The sequence below is a fragment of the Lycium barbarum genome, chromosome 6 (genome assembly GCF_019175385.1).
Source record: "Lycium barbarum isolate Lr01 chromosome 6, ASM1917538v2, whole genome shotgun sequence".
Lineage (NCBI taxonomy): Eukaryota > Viridiplantae > Streptophyta > Magnoliopsida > Solanales > Solanaceae > Lycium > Lycium barbarum.
This window is the reverse complement of record NC_083342.1, coordinates 75,469,189-75,483,084: the sequence shown is the minus strand read 5'-3', so window position 1 is coordinate 75,483,084 and position 13,896 is coordinate 75,469,189. Positions and strand designations below refer to the sequence as shown.

Sequence of the window (13,896 nt, the reverse complement as noted above, 5' to 3'; positions counted from 1 at the left end):
ACATATATGGGTACGGCAGGGCCTTGTCCTGTCATTTCTACAGTTTGCACTCCATAGAGGTCTGTAGACAGTGATATGTAGTCGTGATATTATGCAGCCTCATCAGCGTGTATTTTGTTGTACAGTATATATGTGTGGCGGCCAAATCGGCTCACGCTGTTATTCTCAGCGTTTATGTTTATGTGTATGTGGTTGCCGTGAGTTCCCGGCGCGGTGTCTTTTATGTTGAATGTTCGGGAGACAGTATAGCACAATTACAGATTGTTTATGGGCCAGGACGGTCAGTGAGAAGTAAATGCAAGCACAGGAGTGCTTGGCCAGTAGTGGTCATGAACAACATTGGAAGAACCTCAAAGATGTACAATGACACTTGAACCCGCTAGGTTCAATAATCACCTCTAACAGTTTATAAAATAAATTCAAACGAATCATGAGATATGAATTAAATTAGCGGAAGTCTTTAATAGTAGAAAAATAAATCAAACGAATTAGAAGTCAGACCAACTAAAATTTAGACGAGTTTGAGAACTCTTACGAACTTCACTATTTGGGTTGACTTCAAAACGACTGCTTATCACCCAAATTCATCCCGAATGGATTAATGTAGCTAAAATATCATATTATTACTAGTTTTATACTTTCACACATAACCTGAATTTACGGGGTGTTACAAAACCAGTACAATCAACACCGTCAAAGATCGGAATCACAATCACAAAATACCAAGTCTAAATGTCACCACAAGTTCATAATACCAAGTCCAACTCCCTCCACAAGTACAAATCAATATGTCCGAATATCACCACAAGTACAAGTAGCAAGTCTAAATCCTACAGTATGAATATATAAATATGAATGTAATGCAATGTAATGATACACACATGCTCCGGGCGGAATACCTCCATGCCTTGATAGTCTTGATCCATGGGGGACCTGCGAAGTCCATGTAATTATTGTGGCACATAACCAGATCCAATATCTATTGCGGAACGTACAACCCGATCCAATATATATTGTGAAACTCGCAACCCGATCAAATATATATGTTGCAGCGCACAAACTGATCCCTATATATAAGAATGAATGCATACATGCTATCAATGTCAACAAGAGTATATCAATGCCTAATCGTGCCACACATGGACACATATCACGATAACGATCTCCATATCAATTCCTTCCTCTTTACAAGACGATACTCAACAATGAGAAATACGATTTCACAATCATGATAAAATGACTAATCATCAAGTCTAGCATCACACACGTGGCAACAAGCCAACAGATTATGATAAGGAAACAAGCCACAATCAACAGTACCGACCTAAGTAATCCATCCCAACTTTATACCAGAAGGCATAACATGCTTTCTCCAACAATCACTAACTCTATATATGTTTTGCTAACTGACGTCTAACCATAAGGTAAATCATAACCTACCCAGTAACCGAGCAAGAGCCATGAACAATCACATCTTAGCTTTGCCCTTTCGTAGCGCCTTTAAATACTCAAAGTCTAATCATATTCAAATTCTATGTTAGAAATGAAGAACAACACCCATAATGCTATACTTATCTTTTGAATCAAATTCACTATGAAGAAAGGGGGAAATGGGCCCACAAGGGTAAAACAGTCATTTCGAAAGTGAAATATGCAATTCAATATTCTAGGAGTTCAATCCTACTAATCAATTGCAAAACTAACTCAAGAATGGGGTTTTTTTTTTTTTTGCATGAAAACCACCAAACCAAGTTTGGCATGTTTTATTAAAAATAGTAAGTTTTCTGTACAATAGAGGAAAGAAAGAAAACAAAAGAAAACAAATGAAAAAAGATCCTAAGAAACAGGAATGAAATGTAAACTACATCAAAAGACTATATAGAAGCTTGTCTACTGCAGATCCTCTGGCCTTGGCTTGATACCATCTCAAACACCTACAAGCCCTTACCAGGTGCTATGGTTCAAAGTCAAAATGAATACATATTCAGGCTTCCAGGATGGAGTAGAATTCCTCTATGTTCCTTTAGATGTAGCTGCTATCTCCTTGCCTTGATGTTGAGCTTTGTTTGACTTTGTCTCAAGTTTCCTGAATGAACCAATCTTTAGAAGTCTTACAAGAGAATGATTTTCAAGCTAATACCACTCTTGTACTCCTGCCAAAGATAGTTTCATACATGTACATGTTGCTATTCATGGCATGTTGAAATGTAGCCTTGTTGTTGCTGCTGTTCTCCAGTTGCTATTAATCTCCAGGAATATGATGGTCCTTAGCTGTCCTGATCCTCATGTATGGTATATGTGACTTTTCTGTGTTTAGAATTTTCCTTGCTTTCACAGGAAGTGAAGTAAAACTATGAAAATGGTGATCACCTGCAAAATCAAAAGCATAGTTAGTTAAAAAAATCAGCCAGACTATTTCCTTCTCTCAGAACATGCTCCACCCTCACTTCCTTATCCCTCCTCAACCTTGAAATATCATTTATGATCATTGATATACTCTATGGAGTCTCCCACTATCCAGTTAATATCATATTCATAGTCATTGAGTCTGTTTCCATTACAATTGGCAATAGACTGTGTGTAACACAATACTTAAGACCCTCATGTAGTGCCCTTGCTTCAGCCATCAAATTTGAGCCATCTGATATCCTTCTTGCTGCTGCAAACTAGAAATCACCTACTGCATTTCTAATACAAAAGGCCACAGATCTTGGTCCAGGATTTCCCCTAGAAGCTCCATCAGAATTACATTTAAACCACCCTGGCATAGGAAATTCCCATTTCACTATCTTGCTTACAATTCTTGGCCTGTATGCTTCAAAGACTTGTAGGATTTGAGGTATGCATCTTGGTAAGTTGTTCTACACTGGAAACCTTATTCTACACATTCGATATGTGATCATGTTTATCTCATAAATCACTTTGTTGATGGACATCTTCCCTCCATGTAGAACTGTATTCCTCCACTTCCATATCTGCCACATAGTGACCATTAGAATAGCTTTAAAGATAGTTCTGAACATTGAGGGGCAATCTGCATTCCACCAGACCTGAAGAATCTGCCTGACTTGTTGAAACTGTGTTGTGATGCCAACAGCAGCTTTAACATAAGTCCATACTTTTGTAGCAACATTTCCTGTAACAAACAAATGATCCACAGTTTCATATTGCCTATGATCATAGCAATAACATGTTGCCTTAGTATCTACCCCAATCCTTCTTACTACCTCTCCAACTGGTATTTTGTACTTCCACAACCTCCAGAAAAAAAAGGATATCTTAAAATGTACACATGATATCCACATGTTCTTAAAGACATCTGACTTGACTGCTTTGCTCCTTAGAAGTTCCCATGCAATGCCTATAGTGAATTTGCCTGAAGCTGTCATCATCCATCTTGTCCTATCCCACTCTTCTTTTGGTTCATGAAAGTGCAATTCTTCTAATATATGGTCCACAATATCCATGGGGAATAACTGCTGCAGTCTTCCTATGTTCTAACCATCCTGCAACATAAGTTCTTTTACATCTTGTACTCCCTCATCTATCACAAAATCATCAGGAATAATGTGATATAGAGCCCCTAGCTTTGTCTAGTTGTCAAACCATACATTTGCAGTTCCACTCCTTGGTACCCACCATATTTCTTGTTCTATACTATCTCTAGCCTCTATCATTGCCTTCCATACTTGAGAACCTCCCTTCCACTGCACATTCTGAGGACTGTGCCTTTTACAATATTTGATCCACATGTAGTTTTCCCATAGAGTATTTGGTGTCTTGAATTTCCACCAAAGTTTTGCACATAAGGCTTTAGATACATCAAACAAAGATCTAAATCCTAATCCTCCTTCCTCTTTTGGCTTACACAAGTTTAGCCATGATGACCAGTGTCTTCTTCGGCCTTCCTCAATATTATTCCAGAAGAATCTTGAAAATATTTTGTGCATATCATTGATAACACATTTTGGAGGTTTGACAGCTGACAACAAATGTATTGGCATACTCATTAGTACATTATTGATCAGAACAACTTTTCCTCCAAATGATAGCAATCTTCCTTTCCAAGTCTGAAGCCTATTCTTGACTTTCTTGATCAGATCATTGTAAATAGCTTTCCTCTTCCTTGAATGTGTGACAGGACAACCCAAATATGTAAAAGCAAAAGTGCCTCTTTTAAAACCAGTAATATTCTCCACCTGTTGTATCAGCACATTGGACACTTTACTGTATACATAGAATAAACTCTTGCCTTTATTGATAAGTTGGCCTGCTACCTGCTCATATTCTTGTAATACCTCCATAATTAGCTCCAAAGATCTAGCATCAGCAGATGAAAAAATTATTGTGTCATCTGCATATGCCAGATGATTCAGACTTGCACTCCATTGGGGCATTCCATAACTTCTAAAATCATTGTTTTCAAATAAAGAGTTCAATGCTCTAGATAAAACTTCAGCAGATAAGATGAACAAAGCAGGAGAGAGTGGATCCCCTTGTTTTACACCCCTGGTGGAATGGAAAAAACCATAAGCTTGACCATTAAGGAGTATGGAATACCAGTTATTTGCTATCAACCTCCAAACCATATCTATCAAAATTTCTGCAAATCTTATCTTCCTTAAAACTTTGATCAAGTAACTCCATGATACTCTATCATATGCTTTGGCCATGTCAAGCTTAAGTACAACATTAGCTGGTTTTCCTCTTAGTCTAATGTCAGTCATAACTTCTTAAGTTAGAATGACATTTTCAATGATACATCTGCCCTTAACAAAGCCAAACTGGTTGGGAGATATCAGAAAAGGTAGAATGCCTTCCATTTTATCCTGAACCACTCTAGAAATAACCTTGTTGATGAACTTGCTGAGACTGATTGGTCTCATATCAACAAAGGTCTCAATGTTATGCTTCTTTGGTAATAGTAACAAGTTGGTATGTGTGATTGACTTAGGAAGAGTCTGCCCATCAAAGAAAGCTTTCACAAGATTGTATATATCAACACCAACAATGTCCCAACACACCTGATAAAATATTCCAATCATACCATCTGGACCACCAGCACTATCTGTAGATAATTCAAACACAGCCTTCTTCACCTCCTCCAAAGTTGGCATGCTTACCAGCTGATTGTTAGTATCCTGATCAACCATACTAGGAACATGTTGTAGAAACTCAATGTTTAATGTATCAACCTCTTGAGAGAACTGCTGTTGATAAAATCTACAAGCTTCTTCTGCCAAAAGTGACTCCCCTTCTATCCATATTCCTTGCTGATTCTGAATTCTTTTGATCTGCAATCTCTTTCTCCTACCATTCACAATACTGTGAAAATACCTTGTATTCCTATCTCCTTCAGCAAAACTAGTCATATGTGACTTTTGTCTCCAAAATTCATCCTCAAAGTGAACATACTTCTTGAATTCTGCTTGTGCTTGCTGTAGCACCATCCTGTTCATAGGAGTAGGATCCTCTTCAAAAAATTATTCTTTAATTCTCACCACCTCTTCCCTTACTGTTAGTTGCTTGAAAATATCATCAAAAGTTGCCTTACTCCATGCAGATAATGCAGATTTCACATTCTTCACCTTTAGCTTAAATCTGATAAAGTCATCTCCTTCAAAATCTGTGATCCATGCCTGATTAACCACCTCTAAGAATGATTCATGTTCTGTCCAAAATTTTAGAAATCTGAAAGGATTCCTTATGTGATGTGAGATTTCACCACAAGTAAGTAATAAAGGGGCATGGTCTGAGCCAGTTCTGGATAAATGTTGCACTTCCATATGTGCAAACCAATATTGTAATTTGGAGTTTGCAATCATTCTATCCAATCTCTTGAAAATACAGTCACTACCTGCCCTCCCATTCCACCAAGTAAACAGACTTCCCTTATAATTTATATCAAACAGCTCACATGAATTAATACAAAATGCAAAATCTTCATATTCATCTGGAAATACAGGTAAACCACCAATCTTCTCATCTTCATTCATAATGACATTAAATTCACCCCTACCAACCAAGGCAATTCCATTTGATCAGCCAAACTATGCAGACTATCCCATAAACTGATTCATTCCAGATGATCACGCTTTCCATAGACCATTGTTACCAGAAGTGACTTATTCCACTCTTGGAATAGCAGCTTTATAGTTTTTTGTTGTTCTAGGTCCTGCAGAATCTCCACATCCACATTATCATTTACAAAGAACCATATTTTACCATTGTTGTTGTAATGGGCATATCTCATGCCTAACCTCCTTCTAAATCCCTGAATATGCCTAAAGTGTTGAAAAGGCTCCATTAAAGCTATAATGGAAAATTTATGATGTTTGTGCAACATTTGGACTCTGTGAAAAGCTTGTTGTGTGTTCACAGACCTAATATTCCAAAAGAGTGTTTTCATCATCATTTAAAAATAGGCTTACAACCTCTCCTTGGTACTACTCTTATAGGAATAGTATATGTGATTACTTGTTTCTTTCCTTTCTTAGAGCCTTTCTGTCTAGATCTTGGTGAGATGCCAGCTTCTTTTACCTTATTACTAAAAACCTGCTCCACTGAAGCCTCTTCTTCACTTTCTTTGAATTTGTTTTTGCCCTCATCATGTTCCACCTCAGCTCCCACATTAATATTATGAGAGATCACATCATGCAATTCCTTCAAAGGAGAATGTTTTCTTTGAATGACCAGTGGCTGTACATTGTCCTTTTCCACTTGTGTAGCTTCCAACTCCTTTATCACCTCCCTCTCAGGAGGAAACGAACTAATGCCATTGTCATTAATTAAGATGCTCAAATTTCCCTCATTCATGTTATTTTCAGGAGATACATCAGCTTCCTGGACCTGATACAAAAATGAAATACTTAATATCTGATCTGTTTGACTATCTGCAACCTCCAACTCCCCTTTGGCATTTGCAAACCTATCAGCACCCTCAGTCTGCATTTCTTCCTCACATGATTCTAGATTATGCAAATCATCAATGTTTTCCATCTGTTCATATGTACCATCACCATCTGGAGCCTTTTCTATCTACTCCATAATAAATTCTGAGGCATGTCCATACTTAGAATGGCATGTAATCTCACATGTTTTTTCTTTCATGAGATCCTGATACCTTCCAACACTGTCCTCTAAATTTTTGTCAGGATTATCTTCCTCAACAGCAATGACACCCTCATCAACCATGTCTCCCACACTTGCACCTCTGTCCTTTAAATTTTTGTCAGGATCATCTTCCTCAACAACAATGACACCCTCATCAACCATATCTCCCACTTTTATGCCCATCTTTTGTTGTCTGACCTGATTGTTCACCATTTAAATCCATTTTTCTGTCTATATCTTTGATGTTATCTTCTCCATCATTGACTGCCACACAGGAAACCAAACTTTGATCATTCTCCTTCATTCCTTTCTGATCAAAAGATTGAACAGCTTGTTCCTTACCATTTTCTACCTCCTTGACCAACACATAAGTGTCACATGTTCCCTTATTCTCTACATTATTATTGACTTCTTCTTCTTCTGTGATTTTCTCTAGCACATCAAAATTATTATGTGTCGAAACTGCACTTTCAGGTGCAAGAACACTCTTGTTCCCAGCATCAGCAGGAATCTTAGTTATCTTTTTTCCTTTGCCATTTATTCTAGGATAAGTAACAACCTTCCCACTTGATAGAACTTTAGGCACATATTTCTGGACAGGATATCTCCATCCCTGATGTCTCATCCTTCTTCCTATTGTAGAGGTTGTAGCCATATTTGACACATCCTCCTTCACATGCTCATTCTCCTCTTACTTTGCATCCTCTTTTGTGTCTGCCACCAGTTCAGGATGCAACACACGATAGTCCTCATTTGCATGACCTTGCAACATGCATTCTGTGCAATACTTTGGTAAATGATCATATTGTATTCTCACTTTTACCACCCTAATCTACTTAGTCTTCTCATCTTCAATTTCCATCATAACAAACTTAGGAAGATTAGATAACAAATCTACTTAAACCTTAACCCTTGCGCAGTTAGGTCTAGTTTTGTTTATGGTGGCTATGTCAAGTAATAAGGGTTTCCCAACTGCCGATGCCAAAGTAAACAATGATTCTTTGACAAAATACGTGGGAAGCAGATTTGGAAAAGCGATCCAAGCCATGGCTATTGACGTTTCTTCCACAACCTTAAAATTAGAATCATAAATTAATGGCCTTATTTGGTACGTAAAACCATCTTTGGATTTCAACCAAAAGGCACCCTTCGAGGACATAGTAATGAAATCCTCCATTAAAGAGCATCTTATCAATAAGTGTCTATCTCTCAAGAGACCAATATAACACTTTCCTTTCACACCACACTGTTGAGGGATAATAGTTCTTAATTCTTCTAACTCCGGCCATCCATAAGAAAACTTACCAACAATGGCATGTTGTAGGTTTTCAATCTGCTCCATTCTAGACACTTCAGCAGTTGTCCAATGCACAACAGGGATGGCTCCTTCATTGGTATGGGATCACAGTGGGCATTGGACGTGGGATTTGTTCCATGCATGAGTGTTTGAGCATAGTTTGGAGAAGAAGAAGTACACAGGAGAGTTGATTGAATATCATGGGATTGCGGGTGAGTGAGGGGTGGGTAGTGTATAATGTTGGTTGTTGGTGGAGGCTGACCAACCGTCGGTGACGGCTGGCCATAGCTAAATTGGGGTTTAGTAATTAGGGTTGCATAGGGACGTAGGAGAGAGAAGAGAGAGTCAGAATGGGTCAATTTCGAGATTCAAGTGAAAACCCCCAATTTGGGTATGAACCTAATTTTTCAACCTTCAAATTAATCAATACATATGGAAGATTTAAGCCTATTAGCTGTGAAATCATCAGATTCTATGATTAGATTAGTCAAACCCACCAATAATTTCCATTTAGAAAAGACTAGAACTCATTTCAAGAAGTTATCATCAAAACCCATTATCCCCCTTAGATTCTAATTGATTTCTGGCATGGATTAGAGCTTAGGAAGGTTAAAATAATTAATACTAGGTTAGGAGACTTACCACAAGGAAGAATCAGCCAAGAACTCTCCAATTTACCTCAAGAATGCTTAGAAAGGAATGAATGAAGTGATAGAGAGTTAAGGGTTTTATCCTAGCATTCAATGATTCTGGAAACCTGTCATCTTGCTGCAGCAGTATCGAGTCCGCTACAGCTGGCTTGTGGGAGTGGCTCCACCACCGCTACTGCGCATCCGCCACAGTGGATTCCCTTATGCTTGTACCGACCCATTTGGTCGTTACAGTGTTTTGACCTATTTACCCTTATTGATCCTTCCCCAATTCCTATTAGTATGATTTATGACTTAGTGAAGTCATTGATTTGGTTCCCGAAAGGTTTGGGTCCGATTTGAGTCATTGGTAGAGGAACTAGTTAAGTTAAAGAGTTAGAGTTAACCACGGTTAACATCAGGTTAAGATGACCCCGTGTCGATGTTTTGAAAGTTCCAACAAATTAGTATGATGATTTTGGACTTGTCGAAAAGTTTTGGTGAGGTTCCAAAAAGTTTCATATGGATTCAGGTTGTCTCGCCCTCGTATTCGATGTTTTTTCCATAGTCCTTTAGCAATTAAGGGCACCATATTGATCAAACGACCTTTTTTTATGTTTTGATTGAACCATTAGATTCGTATCATAATTATGAAGGTATAGCAAAAAGAAACATCACACTTCGCCTTCGGATGAGGGAGTTATGGTCATTTTAATGTGGTGCGTGCTTTGACCATTCCACCCTTGCTAGTACTTTCCTGAGGCTAGAAATGAGCGGACCTAAAAAGTTGATTGTGTTGTATGTTGTGTTTTGTGACTTATAAGTGACTCTATAATGGGTTTTTAACTTGGTTTGCTGTTGGCTTGTGTTCATAGGGCCTTAGACTAATTTTGAGAGACTAAGTATAAAAAGTGGTAAAATTTCCATGCTCACTGGTCAAAAATGCCTCGCTGCAATCATGATTCTTCGTTGCAGCGAAAAAACAAGGTTCGCTGCAACGAAGGGTGGGATTTTCCCAGGTTTTGTTGCATCGAAGCGCCTATTCGCTGCAACGAAGAATCTTCATTGCAGCGAGGCCTTTGTGTCACGACCCAACTAGGGGCCGTGACGGGTACCCGGGGCTAACCACCGAGCACCCCTCGTTCTACTACTTATCATGCTCATTAAATGTTCTTTCATCAAAATCATACTCAATTATAAGAAAATCATCTTTCATTCGGAAACATAAATACTTTTATATGCACAAGCCTTTTGGTCATTAGAATAATATATATATATATATATATATATATATATATATATATATATGTACAATGAGAAACTTGTGAGACCATACTACCCACACCGCGCATCTACGAGCCTCTACTAGAGTACTAGACATATGGATGGGACAGGACCCCGTCGTGCCCACAACATACATACACATATATACCAAGAGAATAATCAATGGCACCTCCGGAAAATGGAGTGCTCTTCAAATCAACTAACAACTACTACGAGACTGGATCAAGCTCACCTCCTTGTCTAACTGTGGGCATGAATACAGCGTCCAAAGGAAACGGACGTCAGTACGAACATTGTACTGAGTATAAGAGGCATAAACAATAATGATACGTCAATGAAATGAAGAAATCATCAATAAGGAACATCTGTATCTGACTGTCAAATATAAAGGAAATGATGCATGTTGGCTTACTCATAATCATTATGATATCATATATGCATAAATGTATAAGCTGCCCGTCCATGTCGGATCGGTGTGATAATCATTAGCCTGCGTCCAAGCCTCCCGCGTCCGGGGTTTCATCTCATGCCGCCCACTAGTGGTGTCTGCCCATGCCATCTGGCCATGGTGTATACGTTGCCCGCCTTAGCGGTGACTGCCCGGCCAAATAGGTGCGGTGTTATATCATCATCATAATATGCCCATCATAGTGCATGCATAAATACTCAAGGACAACTATGCCTTATCGGGGTGACGTAAGGTCGTGATCTCCTGATTTCATTATGGAGCACTCATTAACATTCTACCTCACCTTGAAGGGAATAGTATATGAGGTGAGTATAAGCAATAAATGACATCATTAACGTTTTAGGAACATCATATCATGAACATCTAGAATCTCTATACTTTAACTCTTACCTTGTGTAGCTATTTATGGACATAGGCTCATAGTTTTCCGGAATTTAAGAGATTCATGAAGAGGAAGGAAAGTCATACTATAGGATTCATGCCATAGAAGAAAGGACTAGCCTCACATACCTTTGTCGTTTAACTATTCTATCGCTTGATCGTCCTCCTTCAATGCTGGCGTTTCGTCCTTCAAGAGGATTCGCATTAACATTAGTTACTCGGCTATAAGAACATTTTACTATTTCTAGGGAAAATTGGGCAGCATTTCCTTTGTTTCTACTACTTTTCCCACATTCTATGTCAACTCCCAAACGTTCATAACAATATTCACAATATCGCAACAACAATCATCAATCATCTACATTTACCACAATTCACCATTTCCCTTTATTTTCTCTACAATTATACTTATAGCTCACTATCGCGTTTTCTCATATATAATACTTATTCTATGGTCTAAATGACCTTTATAACACATTTACAATCACAACATATCGATAATCATGACTCAATCCAAACCTTTACCCAACAATGTCACTATTCCTATATTTATGACCCATTTTCTACCTCCTTTTACAATCCAAGTGTTTCAACTTTCAACATCTTAAATAACATGTAAATACCATAAAACTCACCTTGGATGATGGATGAACAACCTTTGAGTGGAACTTCTCTTCTTGCTCAAAAACTCTAATCTGCTTCCCTTGGGTTTTCTTGGTGATGAGCTTTTACTAGGTCTCATACACTTGTTTTCATGGATTTGGTGTAGTTGATCTTGGTTTTCCCTTAGTTTCTTGTGGATGAATGATGGAGAAGGTTCTAGAGGTTTCTTGGTGTGTGGAGGAGTGAGATGAAAATGAAATAAAATGAAGGAGGGGTCCTTATATTAATTCATGAAATCAGTCCCGACCGAGATATGTGATACGATTGACGGAGCGTCGATCGATCGACGGAGTGTCGATCTAATCGTTGAAGTCGTTGAATTTCCAGTGAGCAATCTGTCGTTTCCTTTCATTCTACGGTGAGAAAGACGGTCCGTCGAACTGATCGGTAGAGCGTCGACCCGTTCGTCGAATGGTGTTCGGTCTAGCTCAATTCTACGGCACAATCGATGAAGCGTCGACTCGTCCGACGGTACAAAGAACGGCCGTCGAACCCCCCTTTTGCAGAACTGCGGTGGAGTTTCATTTAACTAACTTTTCTCCCTTGCTTCTAACTTCTTTGGAATCTTAATTAGAATCATTAAGTATCCCTTCTTACTTGTAGGGGCATCATGTACACCTTAACTTACGTTAGTCCCTTCACCGGTCAGCAACCCAAAGTTCCGAGGTGTAACATTCTTCCCCCCTTTTTGGAACATTCGTCCTCGAATGTTAAGTACTCGAGAATTCTACAAAAATTTCGCCAGAGTTTCCCCTGTAATATGGAGCTATCATCCTATCACAACAACCCATAATAATCCTGCCTCACAGGGCTACAACATAATAAAACTATAAATTGGCCACACACGACCAAAAGCACGAAAAGTAAGCATACATACTTTATATTGTTGGCGTTTCATCTTGAACCTCTCTTGGGGGTTGGAATAAATGCGGGTACTTGAACTTCATACTCTCTTCTGCTTCCCAAGTCATTTCTTCTCAGTTGTTGTTTCGCCACAAGACTTTGACTGAAGCTACTTCCTTGTTTTGAAGTCTTCGTACCTGCCTGTCTAAAATGACAATGGGTATTTCTTCATATGATAGCTTTTCTGTCACTTGCACATCAGCTATTGGGAAAATTTTCGTGGGATCTCCAATACACTTGCAGAGCATTGAGACATGGAAGACTGGATGAACTAACTCAGGCTCTGAAGGCATGTCCAATTTGTAAGCTACATGACCCACCTTGAGGATAATTTTATAAGGTCCAATGTATCGAGGACTTAACTTCCCTTTCTTGCCAAATCTCATCACCCCCTTCATTGGCGATACCTTCAAAAATACCCAATCAGCAACCTGAAATTCCAAGTTTCGCCGGCAGTTGTCCGCATAAGACTTTTGGCGACTTTGGGCTGTCAGCATTCGATCTCGGATCACTTTGACTTTTTCTACCGCTTGCTGAACCAATTCAGGGCCTAATAACTGTACTTCCACTATTTCGAACCATCCAATTGGGGACCTACACTTTCTTCCATATAAAGCTTCATACGGGGCCATTTGAATACTGGAAAGGTAGCTATTGTTATGCAAACTCAATAAGGGGTAGGTGATCATCCCACCAATATATCAATTTGAGATCGTGGTACATCTTTGTTGCACCTGGATGAATAGAATACCGAGAATAATGGGCTTCTTCCAGAATTCATCGGCGCAATTCTGCAACATTCGGAACACATAGCCTGCCTTGGTATCTAAGAATCTCATCCATCGAAGTTTTAAATAGAGATCTCTTTTTTTCATGAAGAGTGTCTCTATATTGGCTCAACTGGGATCTTCATACTGATGCTCTTTCACTTCCACATCCAGGGACGAAACTGTGGGATTGTTAACACTAACTCCTGCACTACCTGAATCGATTAGACATACTCCAAGGTTAGCTAGCTAATGGAGCTCATGAATCAACTATTTCTTCTCCGAAGGAACTTCGCATAAACTGCCCATTGACCGGCGGCTAAGCGCATCAGCTACTACATTTGCTTTTCCAGGGTGGTACAAAATATTCACATTGTAATCTTTCAGTAA

The 13,896-nt window shown here is 38.9% G+C and overlaps 1 protein-coding gene across 1 annotated transcript; it reads right to left on the bottom strand.

The window, feature by feature from the left end:
* Positions 1-2,242: 2,242 nt before the first annotated feature.
* Positions 2,243-3,467, bottom strand: LOC132644094 (uncharacterized). Its single transcript, XM_060360648.1, has 3 exons — positions 2,922-3,467; positions 2,600-2,666; positions 2,243-2,370 (listed from the first exon to the last, which is right to left on the bottom strand). Exons 1-3 carry the CDS (start codon positions 3,465-3,467, stop codon positions 2,243-2,245), a joined length of 741 nt encoding a protein of 246 aa, XP_060216631.1.
* Positions 3,468-13,896: the final 10,429 nt, after the last annotated feature.